Here is a 14,768-nt window from a genome sequence, read left to right as displayed (position 1 = left end):
CCCCGCCCCGCAGACGATCTTTGCAGCTAGCAGCGCCTCTCCGTGTCAACACCAGGAGATGAGCGGCGTAACCAGCGGTCGTTAGCAGCTGCTGAAAGCCGACGGACGTGCGTGTTTCGCGGGGAGCGGAGCTAAGAACCAGCTGGTAAGGAAGAACCACCTTGAATTAGCTTGTTTCCAATACAACCGAGGGGTGACACATGTGGGTTTGAGCTAGCTCGGTTAGCTGGACGGGACTAGCTGCTGATAGCTAGCCAGGGATTAACGTTTATTTATGGCTTTTTGTAAGAGGTCGCGTGGAGTCAAGCTAATTTCTGACAAGTGTCATTCCGCGTGTCAGGTGGTTGACAAGCGGAGAAATGAAACCACAACTGCTTTTGTTCTGACTGTTTCCCTCCTGGCTGCCAGTTTATAAGCCGCAAGGGGTCTCCCCCCCCCCCTGTAACTCAAAGCCCACATGCTTTATTTGCACTGACGAGATGTGTCATTGTGTTGCAGGTCTGCATCCAGGAGTGACAGCAGCCCCTGAAGTGTGTGTGTGTGACATGCACATGGAGTGACCAGCCCCACTCATGGAAACCCAGAGGAAGAGGTCGGTCCCTGCAGAGGGAGGGAGGGGGGGGGGTTGTTTAACTCCTCTGGCTGGATGTGATCACCATGTGACACCGCCTACAGATGGACTTGTGCTCGCTTCTGCTTTCCCCCCACAGAACCTCTGTTGTTCGGAGGCAAATCTTATCAGAGAGGGAGGAAGAAGGAGGAGGGGTGGGGGGGTGTAAAACAGTGGCTCAGGCCACATCCTGAGATGCTGCAGGAAGTTTGTCAGCTTCTTTTCGGCTCTGTCAGCCGCCCACACCTCGGTGTCTTTAATCTGCATCGCCCTCACAACTGTTATGATTAGGTCTTTTTCTCGAACGGATTGTGCTAACAAGTGTTATTACTCTTCTATCCAAATCCGGACACATCTTTGTGCTCTCAGTCACTCATTATGGTTCCAAATGGTTCTGTTCCTTCCAGCTCTGGGGATGATGAGGGAGGAGAGCGAGGCCTGCTCCACACCTGGAAGGGCTACTCCTGCAGCGTCACCCCAGACAGGCTGCTTCTACCCCGGCCCGTCCTTCAGGTCGCCCTGGGCATACGACACGGAGTTCTGTTGGTGGAAGGTAAAACTATTGCAAAGAGTGGCGTCATTGTTTTCATTTCAAAACTTGAGTAATCCCTCTTTGATTTCGTTGTTGTTGTTGTTACTTCCAATTCAGGAGGACAGGTGTACAGTTTTGGGGAGCTGCCATGGAAGCAGAGTCATGTCCCCGGTGGACCCACCCAGGAATGTGCTCTCAGCGGGCAGCGTGTGGTCGCCATTGCAGCTGGCAGTTTCCACAGCGGGGCGGTGACGGAGGATGGCGGCGTCCACATGTGGGGGGACAATGGGGCAGGACAGTGTGGCCTGTCGGGCCTCAGTGCCGTCCCCAACCCGACTCCGGTGGCTCTGGTGGACTCGAACTCCAGTCCCCCGCAGACGGTGCCTGTGCTGGAGCTGGCCTGTGGGGAACAGCACACCCTGGCGCTGACGGTCCAGCGGGAGGTGTGGGCATGGGGCAGCGGTTGCCAGCTGGGCCTCAATGCTGCCACCTTTCCCGTGTGTAAGCCCCAAAAGGTTGAACACTTAGCAGGGAGGTATGTACTTCAGGTGGCCTGCGGGGCTTTACACAGCCTGGCTCTGGTGCGCTGCCTGGGATCCCAGGACGTCCAACGGCCCCCCGTGGACAAATGCAGACATTGTAACCAGCTGCTGTTCACCATGACGGACAAAGAGGACCACGTCATCATCTCTGACGGTCACTACTGCCCCCTTGGCGCGGAGCAAACTAAGGATGAGAGGAAGCTGGAGACGCCTGGCGCAGCCCACGGACTCAAGACATCTCCATCTGAGCCCGTGCTCTCCTCTCATACATCCACCTCAAATTCTGATTCCCCAGCACCTCAGACAAGTGCGGACCCCTCCTCTGACTCTGCCCCCGTCCAGGACCTGGACAAAGAGGAAACAAACTTGGCTAACGGAGTGCTGCCTTGCTCAGACTCTGACCCCAGTGCTCAGTCAGAAGGCGGCGCTGTATCAGTGGTCAAGAGTTCACTCTATCCAGACGAGCAGGCGGTCAAAGACTACCTGAAGAAACTGACAGACAGCACGCAGACAGAAGTGAAGACAGGAGGACTGCACAGTCTGCTTGTGAGTTCGCCAGTTTTACTGCATAATAATCACTGCATACATATAGATGTTGTGGTCCTTTCCGACTCTGTTCACAGAAACTCTGTCCCTGATTCTTGTGTTTCTCTTCCAGCCTTCAGCCACACTCAACAACCTAGTGGCCTCTTGCGCCTCTGCTGTGGGCGAGCGGGTCGCCTCCACCTACGAGGCCTTGTCCCTCAAAAAGATGATGAACTACCTGCCCTCTGGGGTGTCTCGGTCCGGCGGGCCCACTGGGCTTACCGGTACCGTCCCAGGAGTAGGCGACAACACCACAGAGCGTGTCCGCCAGGAGGACTCCATGCAGGGCAAGAAGAGCTCCAGCACGGGAGACATCCGCGAGGAGGAGGCAGAGAGTGTGCGGCGCCGCCTCTCGCTCCCGGGACTCCTCTCACAGGGTAGATACGCAGTTCACCTCTTATCATCCTCCTATGCCCTGCTGCGTAAGTACGCCTTGCGCGTGTGCAGGTCTATGTCAGTGTCTCTGTTCATGCTTGTGAGCACTGCAAAGTCTTTCCCTTGTGTTGCATGCTTTGTGCACAGTAGTGTCGTTGTGTGTTATATCCAGAGCAACGTCACACACATGGTTTGCGAAAGCAAAAGGAAACAAGCTAATAATGTCAATAGTCACATTCAGGATTTTTCATGGATTATACAATTTAGTTTTGCTTATAAAATTACATGGATTAAAGACTTTTTCTCATTTGTAACGTTTCAAAGCGGATCGAACTCTGGGATATTGTGCCTACATTGTGAAAACAAACTGTGCCATTGTGTCCGTGTGAATGCCATTCGTTAGTAGGTGCAGTTTGAGCCAACTTAGCTTACTTGAATGGTCGATTTTGAGCGAGGAATGCAGATCTTTCTTTGAGCCTCCATCATTGTTAATCTGGCAGCAGGATTATTCTGATGATGAAGAGTGGAGGACACGTTAGTCCGATTTAACAGAGCAGAAAAAGGGTAGAGAGATCGATGCGCCTCTGTGTGACCCCGGACAGAAATAGGCATGTGTAGATAATAATCTAACATCCTTTCTGTCATGGACGGCCTCGGATCATTTACTCTGGATTTCATTATCTGGTTTTAAAGTCCGGTTTCAAGGTTGGAAACTCGGGTCTGATAGAAATATCATGACGATGCATTTGGCCATAACTCAAAAATGAATGCGGGGAGGACATTTTATTTTCATAAAGTCAGAGGTCAGCTTCACTGTGAAATCATAATGTTCTGTCCATCCCCATAAATCCTGAAACTTGAGGAGTCGGCGGAGGCGTACAGCAGTTAGGTGGTAATTCTAGATCTGCTGAGAATCTTTTTGTATGTACTAAAAGGATTATCAACTCTAATGGGATCTTAAAATGGTTATAGATAATAAATTCAAAATACGGCACTAAAATATTATGTTATGATGAATTAATTTACTTGAAACACTCTGCTTTAACACTTTGCAGTAACATCTGCTTAGAATACATCAGTTCATTAGGTTAAGGAGCAAAAAGAAGAAGAAAACAAGTCAATTTCTCTCCTTTCTCCTTTGCATTATCGGTGTTTGCTCTGTCTGCTGCCTGCAGGCTTCTTCCTGTTGTTTGCTATGTGACAGCATGTACTTTTACACGAGCTGGCTGATGTGATCTAGTCCGAACGTCACTTCTGTGTTTGTATAACATCCATTGATTTGTGCCGGACTTTGCACCAGACATTCATTCACAAGTTTAGATACTTTGTTTTAGGCTTGTCATCAAAACATGTCCACATGTCGTCAACTCTGTCTCACCTTCTACGTTATCTGTATTTTTTTTTTGTAGTATTGGCCAATATCAGACATTATTTAAAGAGACAAGTGCAGATTTGCAAACTCAGTCTTAAGGAAAACATTTTAATTTATGCCTTCAGTGTCCCCGCGGCTGCTGAGGAAAGCCATTCGCCCCAGGATGCGCGCCGTCGCCCTCACCCCGCTGGGAGCTGCGGTCCCCGAGGCCCCGGACGTGCTGCCCACCCTGCAGACAGAAGTGTGGAGCTGGGGCCACGGCGAGCACGGACAGCTGGGACACGGGGACAACCAGGCCAGGTAGGATGCAGCGTGTTAGAAAATGCGTTACGGCTGGATGTTAAAAGCTGTTGTGGGCTTTTAAAATGTGCTGACAGGAGTGGTGTGTGTGTGTGTGTGTGTGTGTGTGTGTGTGTGTGTGTGTGTGTGTGTGTGTGTGTGTGTGTGTGTGTGTGTGTGTGTGTGTGTGTGTGTGTGTGTGTGTGTGTGTGCTTGCAGATTACAGCCACTGTGCATCAAGAGTCTGAACAGTAAGGAGGTGGTGCGGGTGGCGGCAGGCGCTGGTCATTCCCTCGCTCTGACCGCTCAGTCTCAGGTCAGTCTACGGCTTCAGTTACAGCTCCATTACATTACCTGTTGAACTGATTTCTTTTTCCCAATAACCATTAAGAGCTAGTGTATATGCCTGCATCAATGTGTTTCTCTTCCAGGTATTTTCATGGGGAAACAACAGCGCTGGTCAGCTTGGACACATGGAGTCACCCAGCACCGTCCCGCGTCTCGCAAAGGTGAGGGAACCACCACGCTCGCACACATTATGCCTCGAGGTTTGTGTTTGTTTTTTCACATCCAAACTTTTTGCCTCCTCGTCCAGCTGTCGGAGGGCATCCGGGTGTGGGATGTGAGCGCAGGGGATACACACACCCTCCTACTGGCAGACGGCGACTGCATCCAGCCCATCATTTATTACAGCGGACAGCAGGTGAAAGAGGCGGAGGAGGAGAGTGAGGCCAAGGAGCCAGGTCATCAGGAAGAAGGAGAGGAGGAGCAGGAGCGGAAGGGGGGCTACACCCCGCAGCCTGTACTGCTGCCTTTCTGCATGCATGTAAGGACAAATTCACAGATTGGGTTATTTATGTTTGCAAATTCCTTGTAATACCCACTGCTGAAATTCAACAAATGTATTTTCTTTATGCTGTTTCATGTGTTTTCCAGCTGGGTTATGTCAGCAGTGTGTTTGCTGGGGGCAAACGATGCGTGGCGCTCTCGGACAGAAACGTGATGGGCTTCATCGCCAGCCTCCACGAGCTGGCCGCAGCCGAGAGGAAGTTCTACTGCAAGCTGTGCAGCATCAAGACACAGATAATACGCCCCCTGCTGGAGCTGGGTGAGAGTGACACAAAGGGAAATATCGAGGTCCCAAAAGTTTAATCTCACTTTAACCTCAGCTGAATTTGTTCTGTTCGTGTCCCTGCCCTTCTCCAGAATCCCTGAGCTCCGCCCTTGGCCAGGTGACCTTCGGCCTCCTGCAGATTCTTGCAGGTCAGTTCAGCCTCCTGTGTCATGTGACCGGGCAGCACGCCGCCAGCCTCACGGCCAACCTGCGCCGTGGACGTGATGTCAAAAGTCTGCTCATCCTCGACCATGCCAGCATCTTCCTCGACTCCTATAATGAGTATGTCTTCGCCACTGAGATCAACACAAATAGTTTCATACAATAGATGAATATACAAAATACTAATTAGACTTCTCTCTTATCCCTGTTAAGGTACTCCAGCACCCTGGGCAGCTTCCAGGTGATGGGAGGTGTTCAGGCCCTGACCAAGCCCTCGCTGTGAGTACACAAAATCCACAAGAACAATATTTTACTTGGACATGATGAGGTGCTGCAAGATCCAGACTCTGATAGGAAACAGAACAGAACCAACAGTTAAAGAAGATCATTTTATTTTAAAGAGATTTCTTTGGGAAGAGTCCTGGGCTGCTCCAGCGGCTGTCGGAGTGCAGCGAGGAGAACCCCCCCGTGGCAGAACTCCTGTCCGCGCTCTTCTACCTCCCGACTAACCACCTTCGCGAATACGGCCGGCTGCTGCTCAAACTGGCCACCTGCTTCGAAGTGGTAAGGGAAACACACATAGCATTGATTTTTACAGAGATATTTAGTTTACAGGCTCCATAATTTCTTAATAATTAAAAAAAAAGAAACAATCAATTGGAACACATTTAACTGAACACTGTCTCCATTTTCTCTGTCATTAGTACCAGATAGGATAGGGAACTTAACAATTACATCCCTCTGTCTTTTTAGGAAATTATTAGGAAGCTTAAAACCTTTGAAACAAACTGTCACCTAATGTAATGCATCAAAAATTGTTAACAAATGCCTCTAATAGCCTTGACAAGTTTGCATTGGGAGCTTTCCTCCCTGTATAAACATTCCTTGTGGTAAAAACGGAATATGACCCTATTTGTAAAACCACATAATTTGTTTCATGGTAAATATCGTTGTGTGTTGTCAGAGCTCCAATGACTACCAGAAGCTGCAGGACAGCTGCTCCAAGTTTGAAGCGTTGGCCCTCCAGCTGAAGAGAAGAAGGAAAGACGCCGAGTACACGTTTCACTTCTGGAAGAGCTTCCCTGGCAAAATGACGGTAAACTCACTCAGAGTATGTGTTCCTCGCTTACCACCGTGAAGCATCCACATTGAGACCTCGAGGCGTCATGTGATTTTGCTGAATGGTGTCACTGTGTGTCCGTCAGGACTCTCTGAGGAAGCCTCACCGTCGGCTGATCTGCGAGAGCAGCAACAAGGCTCTGACCCTGCAGAACGCCGGGAGGTTCTCCGTCAACTGGTTCATCCTTTTCAACGACGCTGTGGTCCACGCACAGGTGAGCCCCGCACGCACCTCCTCACTTCTGTTGGCTCTGTCACTGTTTTTCTTGCTTTTTAATCAAAGCCGCCATATTTGAGGCACTCTAACCTGGTGTGTTTCAAGCGTTTGTGTGTGCTTGCCTTTGTGCTGTCAGGGCGTGGCGCCTTGTAAAAATCTTGTAAGTATGCAGTCAGAAGCAAATGTCAACACAGCGACCCCGACTCTCCCCCTGTCCCACTATTCGTCCTCGTCTCCTCCTTTGTGTGTGTGTTTGTGTGTATGTGTATGCAAGTGTGTGTGTGAAGGGCTCAGGGCTGTGTGTCATTGGATTCAGCCCTGTTGTAGGGGATTCAAATTAAAACACATGAAAAATGTACTTCAACACACACACACAAACACACACACACACACACACACACACACACACACACACACACACACACACACACACACACACACACACACACACACACACGTCCCTGTAAATACTTTGACATACACAGCCCTGTCTCTGCTTCCACGCTCTGCCTGCTCTGCTGTAGGAGACTGCATGGGAGGCTGAACTGGCTAAAACCAAGAAACAGGGCTTTTAAAAGAAACATATTTTATTCCTTTTTTTCACCACATTTCAAGCCTTGGTTCATGTGAGGTTTGACCATTCGGTTTGAAAGGATAGAATATCCGCTGTTGCTGAAATATATGTCCTTTCAAATCACAAAACAGTTTCTGGCTCATTTCTCCGAAGCAGTTTCCTTCCCCTCTCTCCCTGTTGGTCCTCCTTTTTCTCTCCGCTTTTCCTCCCTCTTTCTTCTGGTCTGCATCCCATGGTTGTCTTGCATATCTCAGTTGCCCTCTCTCTCCTGTAGTGACTGCGTGACTCCTGTCCTGATCCTCTCCTGTTCTATCAATGTTTATTTGTCATCGTCAGGGCTCTTCAAATATGTATTACTCTGATGGTTAAAAATCTAAATATCAGGTTTGTCTATTTAAATTCCTCCAGGAGCTGGTAAACCCTCTGTGTCTTGTGATGTGAACCTGTTTAACTGTATGAAAGAGATTCAGGGTGTTGGTGAATAAGAGCATGCACATAGTTTTCAGCTTCCTGAAAAATCATGTGAAACAATATACGTAATCAATGTTTTTAAACCTGGTAATTACATTTTTTACTATATTTTACTGCGTCTCTTCCCTAGAGAAACAAATTGGTTTTCCTCCCACTTAGTGTTAGAAATTATAGACTTATGTTCTGTTTAATAGTTAATTACAGTCGTGTTATTTGTGTAAGATTTGCTTCATGTAGTTATAGAGAAGGAACGTACTTCCCCTCCTCTTTCTGTTCACACACATTAATGCTTATTCACAGCGATTAAGCTTTTATGTGTGGTGTGAGAATAATGTCCCCTTCTCTCTCAACACTATCACCCTTCTTTTTACTCTCTTCTCTGGTATTCCCTCTGTCCTCCTCCCTCCTTCTCTTCCCCTTTCCATGCTTTCTTTTTTATTTATTTATCCTTCCTCCTCCAGTTCTCTACCCATCACGTCTTCCCTCTGGCCACGCTGTGGGTGGAGCCCATCCCAGAGGAGAACACTGGCACGTGAGTCGAAACTGTCCCCTTCTGTCAAAAACCTAAAACAGGCAAAAAAAATACACACTCTAAATATACGTCATACTAAATGAAACATGTAAATAATATCAGAGCAAAACAACAAGATAATAAATCCTACCACAAATATTAAAAGATCTAAAACTTCAACACATAAAATATTAGCTTTTTGACTATTAAATCACTCCTGTAGATTTTGTATTTAGCATGATACCAATGCAACTGTAATTATATACAATATATTACATTTTGAGTCAGCATTTGTTACCAGGTTAAAACCGTATGCTGTATGTGTGGGTTTTCGTGTGTGTGTGTGTGTGTGTGTGTGTGTGTGTGTGTGTGTGTGTGTGTGTGTAGATACGGTTTGAAGGTGATCACACCAGAGGAGACGTTCACCCTGCTGGCCTCCTCTGCCATGGAGAAGGTAGACCATTTTTTAATGCCACTGACTGACAAAACAGACATTCTACAATTGCATTCAGGGGGAACTCAACTGGCCTGAATTACATCTTTAAAAGTATGTGTGAATTTGCTCCCAGGCCAAGTGGCTTCGCTCCATCAACCAGACGGTGGACCAGGCGCTGAGCGGAGCCATGTACGACACGGCATCAGTCAGCCCGGGGTCGGGGCCAAAGCTGGAGCCTCCTGTCTCCAGGACGGCATCCTACACTTTTTATAAGGATGGGCGTCTGAAAGAGGCCACATACGAAGGCCGCTGGCTCGCTGGCAAACCCAACGGCAGGTAAGACACACACACACACACACACACACACACACACACACACACACACACACACACACACACACACACACACACACACACACACACACACACACACACACACACACACACACACCGACTGAGCTTTTATTGAAAATAAATAGTGATGTAAATTTTAACTGAGCTTATTAATCTGTTTCAGGGGAGTGTTAAAATGGCCTGATGGGCGAATATACACAGGGGAGTTCAAGAACGGACTGGAAGATGGGTGAGCGCTGGTCGTCGAAGCCACTCTGTTATCTCTCATCATGTGCACTCACTGTTTATGAGCCTTAATATCCGAGTTCGTGATTTTTACCAATGGCCTCTTCATGCTTCGTGCTTGTCTAGGTTTGGGGAATTTGTCGCTCCCTTCAAAACGCTCAACAAGAACGATCAGTATCAAGGTCACTGGAAAGATGGGAAGATGCACGGCCTCGGGACGTACAAGTGAGTGTGTATGACAATAGCTTTGTTCATATAGGAACAATAAGGCATGTATCTAAATACAGTGAAGAAAAATTATTGTTGGATATGCATTCAGCTTCCTAAGCTCAGAATACACACCGTCTTACTGCCTGCAGGTATGCCAGTGGTGAGGTTTACGATGGATCCTTCCAGGATGGGATGCGACACGGCCATGGCATGCTGCGCAGCGGCAAACTCAACACGTCCTCCCCCAGCGTCTTCATAGGCCAGTGGCTGCAGGACAAGAAGACCGGCTACGGAGTCTTTGACGATATCACAAAGTACGTTCACTCCATGCACCATTCTAACTTCAGCACGTGTCTGGTTTTGCACAATGTAAATATCCAATTTATTTTCCATTTATTTTCCATGAGAAGAGCTGATCTTGCACAACATACCATAAAATGCTGTGAGCTTATTTAGTTTTTCTTGATTTGTGTGTTAATGAGCTGTTGGTTTGTTTGCTTGTCAGGGGAGAGAAGTACATGGGCATGTGGCAGGACCACCTGCGGCAGGGCACCGGGGTGGTCGTCACCCAGTTTGGCCTGTACTACGAAGGAACCTTCAAAGATAATAAAATGATGGTGAGCACTTCTGTCTTTGAATTTACACATTTTAGTGTTTTATGTTATTCATACAAGAAGACATATTAATGGGGGGAAATTTATAATATTTCTGCGAAGATTTCTTATTTAAGCTGTTTTATACTCTATACTTTATACTTATACTTTACAATATACTTATACTTTACAATATTAGAAAGGCTTTTGATGGAAAAGCAGTAGAGAAAATTTTAAAAGAATGGATTGAATGTTGTCGTTTTTAGGGCGCTGGGATCCTTCTTTCAGAGGACGACACAACGTATGAGGGTGAATTCTCTGACGACTGGACCCTGAATGGGAAGGTGACTCATAAACACCACAACTCATGTTCCTTCGGATGTGTGATTCATTTTGGCGAGCTGCCTAAATGTTACACATGGCTGTTCTACCGAGAAATTATTCAATTATTAGCAGTGAAACGTATTTCAGTGTTGTTGAATGTATTGATTTGGCCATTTCCCAGGGTGTGCTGACCATGGCGAACGGTGACTACCTGGAGGGCTCCTTTGGTGGTGAATGGGGCTCCAGCCTCAAGGTGACGGGCTCCTACTTCAAACCACACCTATTCGACACCGACAAAGAAAAGACTCATGTTGTGTAAGCTCACAGTGTCTGAAATCACCAGAGTGGACATCTAATTCACCTTACTACATTCTTCATATAATGTCCTTTGTGTGTTCTTGTGTGGGATCTTGCAGGAAGCTCGGCCGTCTGTGTGTGTGCTCGGAGGACAAGTGGCAGGCGGCGTTTGTGGAGTGCTGGAGTCAGCTGGGCTGCGAGACGCCGGGGCAAGGAGAAAACGGGAAGGCGTGGGAGAATATCGCCGTGGCCCTCACCACCAACCGGTGGCAGCTCCAGGACAGGTACACGCAACATGATGCGATTTGTGAAACGCTCTCTCTGTCATTTATATGTTTTTGGATCAGTTAAACATGAAGGTTATATTTTTTTTTTGCAGTTATATTTTTTTTTATTGAAACATATTACAATTTTCCATTTGTCTCAGGCCGGAGATTCTCTCTCGGAGCCACAGTCGAACCCTGGAGAGTCTGGAGCTCATCCCGCAGCATGAAGGACCCATCACTATGGACAGATATCACACCATCCGCCTCTACCTCATCAAGGTGAATCCACCCACCTCTCCTCACTCCCACTGAAAACACGATAATTATTCAGGGTTGTTAAAATGTCTCCCACTCTCAGGCGTGCGACACCCCACTCCACCCACTGGGACGGCTGGTGGAGACCCTGGTGGCGGTCTACAGGATGACCTACGTGGGCGTGGGCGCCAACCGGCGACTCCTGCCTCAGGCTGTCAATGAAATCCAGTCTTACCTCAACCGCATCTTCCAGATTGTCAGGTACTTTACATACAATACAGCTACTGCCTGTGGGTTTGATTTATATAATATATAATATAATAAATGTGTTTTTCTTAGCTGCATTAACAGGATATGAAAGTAGAAGAAAAACTAAATTCTAATGCATCAAATTGCAAAAGCCCGGTTTTATACAATTTACACTAACCTGAGACAAAGAAGAGCAGAAAACCAAATAACGAATAATTAGTAAAACAGTTGCTGATTAATTTTCTGTGCATCATCTAATCAATTGATCAGCTGTTTGTTGAAATGAAATGAAACAGGGTAAAATATGTTTTGGGTGAGCTGATTGATTTAATATAAGGGGTCGCAAGTTAGGAAACGATCAAGTTAAGTTAATCAGTCAAGTAAATTGCTTAAAGCTTATCAGCTAATCAATAAAATGGTAACAGAGGGAAGTCAACATGTTTTGCACTTATTGACACAGGGATATAAACAACCTCATATCCAGTCTCCATCATTATTTTAGCACATATTCTTCTTGATGTATTCTTAATGGGTTCTTGAATCCTCTGCAGGTTTCTGTTCCCAGACCTGCCAGAGGAGGGCGGACAGATTCCAGAGCCGAGCACCAACCTCCAGGACAAGAAGGAGCCGGGCTCGACTGATGCCCCACTGCAGTCCCCCAAACCTGTGTAAATGAACAGTGTCTCTTTTTAAAGTTTTTTTTGTGATGCTGCAGACATCAGCTGCTCTTATTAAACTCTCCTGTGTGTCCTCTGCACTCAGCCGTGTGGTGAGCTGCTCGGCTCTGCTGCTTCCCGTCCTACTGCCTCGTCTCTACCCGCCACTCTTCACCCTCTACGCTCTCGACAAAGAGAAGGAAGACGGCGTCTACTGGGATTGCGTCCTGCGCCTCAACAAGCAGGCCGACCTCGCCCTCCTTGCCTTCCTGGGCGTCCAGCAGTACGTGCCACACTGGGAAAGAGATTAATACCCTGTTTTTCCGTCTGAATCCTCAACAAATACTTTCTCTGCTTTCTTTCCTACCTCAGAAAGTTCTGGCCTGTTTCCATTTCTGTCTCCCTGCCTGCACTGGGGGAGAAGCAGCAGGTACATTTTGATTGTTCCACAACAAAAAGCCAGGTACTTCATTTACAATCACACAATTAATTTAGGAAGTCTCAAAGAGAAGTTGGCATTCAGATCAAGCTTTATAAGTTTCTATGTCCAGCTCCTCAAATGTAAATATTTGTCGGTTTTCTAAGTATTAACTGCCCATGTGTCTCCGACAGGTTCTCTCCAGCACCAAAGACGCCTGCTTTGCTTCTGCAGTGGAAACTCTGCAGCAGATTAGGTAACACTCTTTACCAACTGTAAAACAAGTTACATATTTACACAAGCCTAAAGAGCTAATGTGGTTTTTCATCTTAAATAAACTGCACCGTGTTTGACTGACACCAGAGGAACCTGTTTATTTAGTTGTAGAAACAAAGGAACTGTGCAGATTTATTATTATAATTCCGAAGACAGCACCGTGAAATGCAGATATAGTTTCATGTTCATGTTGCACGAATAAATTGTATTAGTAGATTGACAAACACTTCACAGTTCAATTACAATTTGTTTGTTGTGTGTTTGCAGCACGACGTTCACCCCGTCTGACAAGCTGCAGGTGATCCAGCTCACCTTCGAGGAGATCACGCAGGAGGTCCAGTCACTGCTGAAGCAAGACTTCCTGTGGTCCATGGACGACCTCTTCCCCGTCTTCCTCTACGTTGTGCTGCGAGCTCGGTCAGCCCCCGACCAAATTCTATCACACACTACACATACACGTACAAATAATAATGTTTGCAGCTCGGCTATCAGATTCAGTGTTGTTTTTAATCTTCAGTATCAGGAACCTGGGGTCAGAGGTCAGCCTGATCGAAGACCTGATGGACCCCAGCGTCCAGCACGGAGAGCATGGAATCATGTTCACCACGCTCAAGGTAACGCAGACTTTCCTGTCATTTCGTATAACAGACAGCTCGTTTAGATTTAACTCTACAAAAGAAAGAGAAAGAAAAATGGATTTTGTTATTGACTACAAACAAGGATGAAAATTGAAAGAGTTCAGTTACGCTACCAGTTAATCACCTCCTGGTTTTAAAGGGATTTATGTGCTTGTACTATCCACCTACAGGCGTGTTACTACCAGATCCAGCATGAGAAGATCACTTAGCGTGGCGTTACTCCCTCTGTGATCCGCACGCTGCTGCCCCACCCCCCCGCTGCTGCCCCACCCCCCCTGCTTCGACACACACTGAGGCGATCGCAGGGCCAGGACCAACCGGGCTTTGGATTTGATGGATTTGTGCAGCGGCCAATGGGAGGCGGAGGATCATACGAACTGGTTGCAGGCAGGCTCCATCTGCTGCTGTCATGGAGACGGGGGAGACTGTCTCTGACACACACGCATACAAACACACTGCGGAGGTGTTCACCCTCTCAATGACCTTTACCAGCCTCTTATATACGGATCGTGAAGTTACACACGTGACCAGTGCCACTTTGTACCGTCCAGTGTGAAATGATGAGGCTCACATCTGAAAGACTGTGGGAGACCCTGACGTGGGTGCTGTTGGATACTACATCGTGAATAGCTTTTTCACTGGTTCATTTTTTTTTAGTTAGTGCTAATGAGACTGCTTTTTTTTTCTGCATCCTGTGAAAAACCGGACCTCATTTTCTACCTTCTCCCACATTTTCGGCTTGAAAATCAACTTTTTATGGCAGATTTATTGCTGAAACTTTGTTTTCCTGACTCATTTCAATCCCTCTCTGGACTCTTTTATGAAGAAATGGGACGGGACAAAAAGAAGAGCACGATCTCCCTAAAGCATGTGACTTTCTGAATGTGACCTGAATGTTGTTTTTTAATTTAATCCGAACCAACAGTATTCTTACAGCTCGTTCAGCGCAGTGTTTTTTTACCACTGCAGGGGAGCGTCTGCTCCTTTAGTGTTATTGGGGAAGTTAACCAGACGTGCATTTGCAAAACAAACCAGTTAGGAGTTTTAGAAGAGAGAAGACTGATGGGTTCGTTTTGAGAATGTGGTTCTTGTTAACCTTCCCACCTTC

The 14,768-nt window shown here is 47.1% G+C and overlaps 1 protein-coding gene across 4 annotated transcripts; it reads left to right on the top strand.

The window, feature by feature from the left end:
- On the top strand, positions 1-14,768 carry als2b (alsin Rho guanine nucleotide exchange factor ALS2 b). 4 transcript variants are annotated; one of them, XM_034611620.1, is made up of 35 exons: positions 1-145; positions 499-592; positions 1,018-1,163; positions 1,260-2,230; positions 2,343-2,691; positions 4,142-4,316; positions 4,515-4,611; positions 4,727-4,804; positions 4,891-5,121; positions 5,232-5,403; positions 5,502-5,691; positions 5,785-5,850; positions 5,973-6,135; positions 6,536-6,667; positions 6,777-6,905; positions 7,044-7,067; positions 8,414-8,484; positions 8,851-8,917; positions 9,033-9,235; positions 9,417-9,482; positions 9,605-9,703; positions 9,838-10,002; positions 10,194-10,305; positions 10,548-10,625; positions 10,787-10,920; positions 11,022-11,186; positions 11,330-11,447; positions 11,527-11,684; positions 12,224-12,340; positions 12,435-12,611; positions 12,701-12,758; positions 12,941-13,002; positions 13,290-13,439; positions 13,540-13,636; positions 13,831-14,768. In XM_034611620.1, the coding sequence occupies exons 2-35, from the start codon at positions 573-575 to the stop codon at positions 13,867-13,869; spliced, it is 5,079 nt and encodes a 1,692-aa protein (XP_034467511.1). In that variant the 5' UTR covers positions 1-145; positions 499-572; the 3' UTR covers positions 13,870-14,768. The 4 variants fall into 4 exon arrangements, with proteins under 4 accessions (XP_034467511.1, XP_034467534.1, XP_034467527.1 ...); XM_034611643.1 differs by lacking the exon at positions 7,044-7,067 and having other exon boundaries at positions 2,343-2,646; XM_034611636.1 differs by lacking the exon at positions 7,044-7,067.

This window comes from Hippoglossus hippoglossus, chromosome 2 (genome assembly GCF_009819705.1).
Source record: "Hippoglossus hippoglossus isolate fHipHip1 chromosome 2, fHipHip1.pri, whole genome shotgun sequence".
NCBI lineage: Eukaryota > Metazoa > Chordata > Actinopteri > Pleuronectiformes > Pleuronectidae > Hippoglossus > Hippoglossus hippoglossus.
The sequence above is the reverse complement of the archived record's forward strand: the minus strand, read 5'-3'. Positions and strand labels throughout refer to the sequence as shown.

Coding starts and splice junctions, on each gene's coding strand:
- als2b (XM_034611620.1), top strand. CDS start 573: ATGGAAACCCAGAGGAAGAG. Junction 13,440..13,539: donor TACGTTGTGCTGCGAGCTCG/GTCAGCCCCCGA, acceptor TTTAATCTTCAG/TATCAGGAACCTGGGGTCAG. Junction 13,637..13,830: donor TCATGTTCACCACGCTCAAG/GTAACGCAGACT, acceptor ATCCACCTACAG/GCGTGTTACTACCAGATCCA.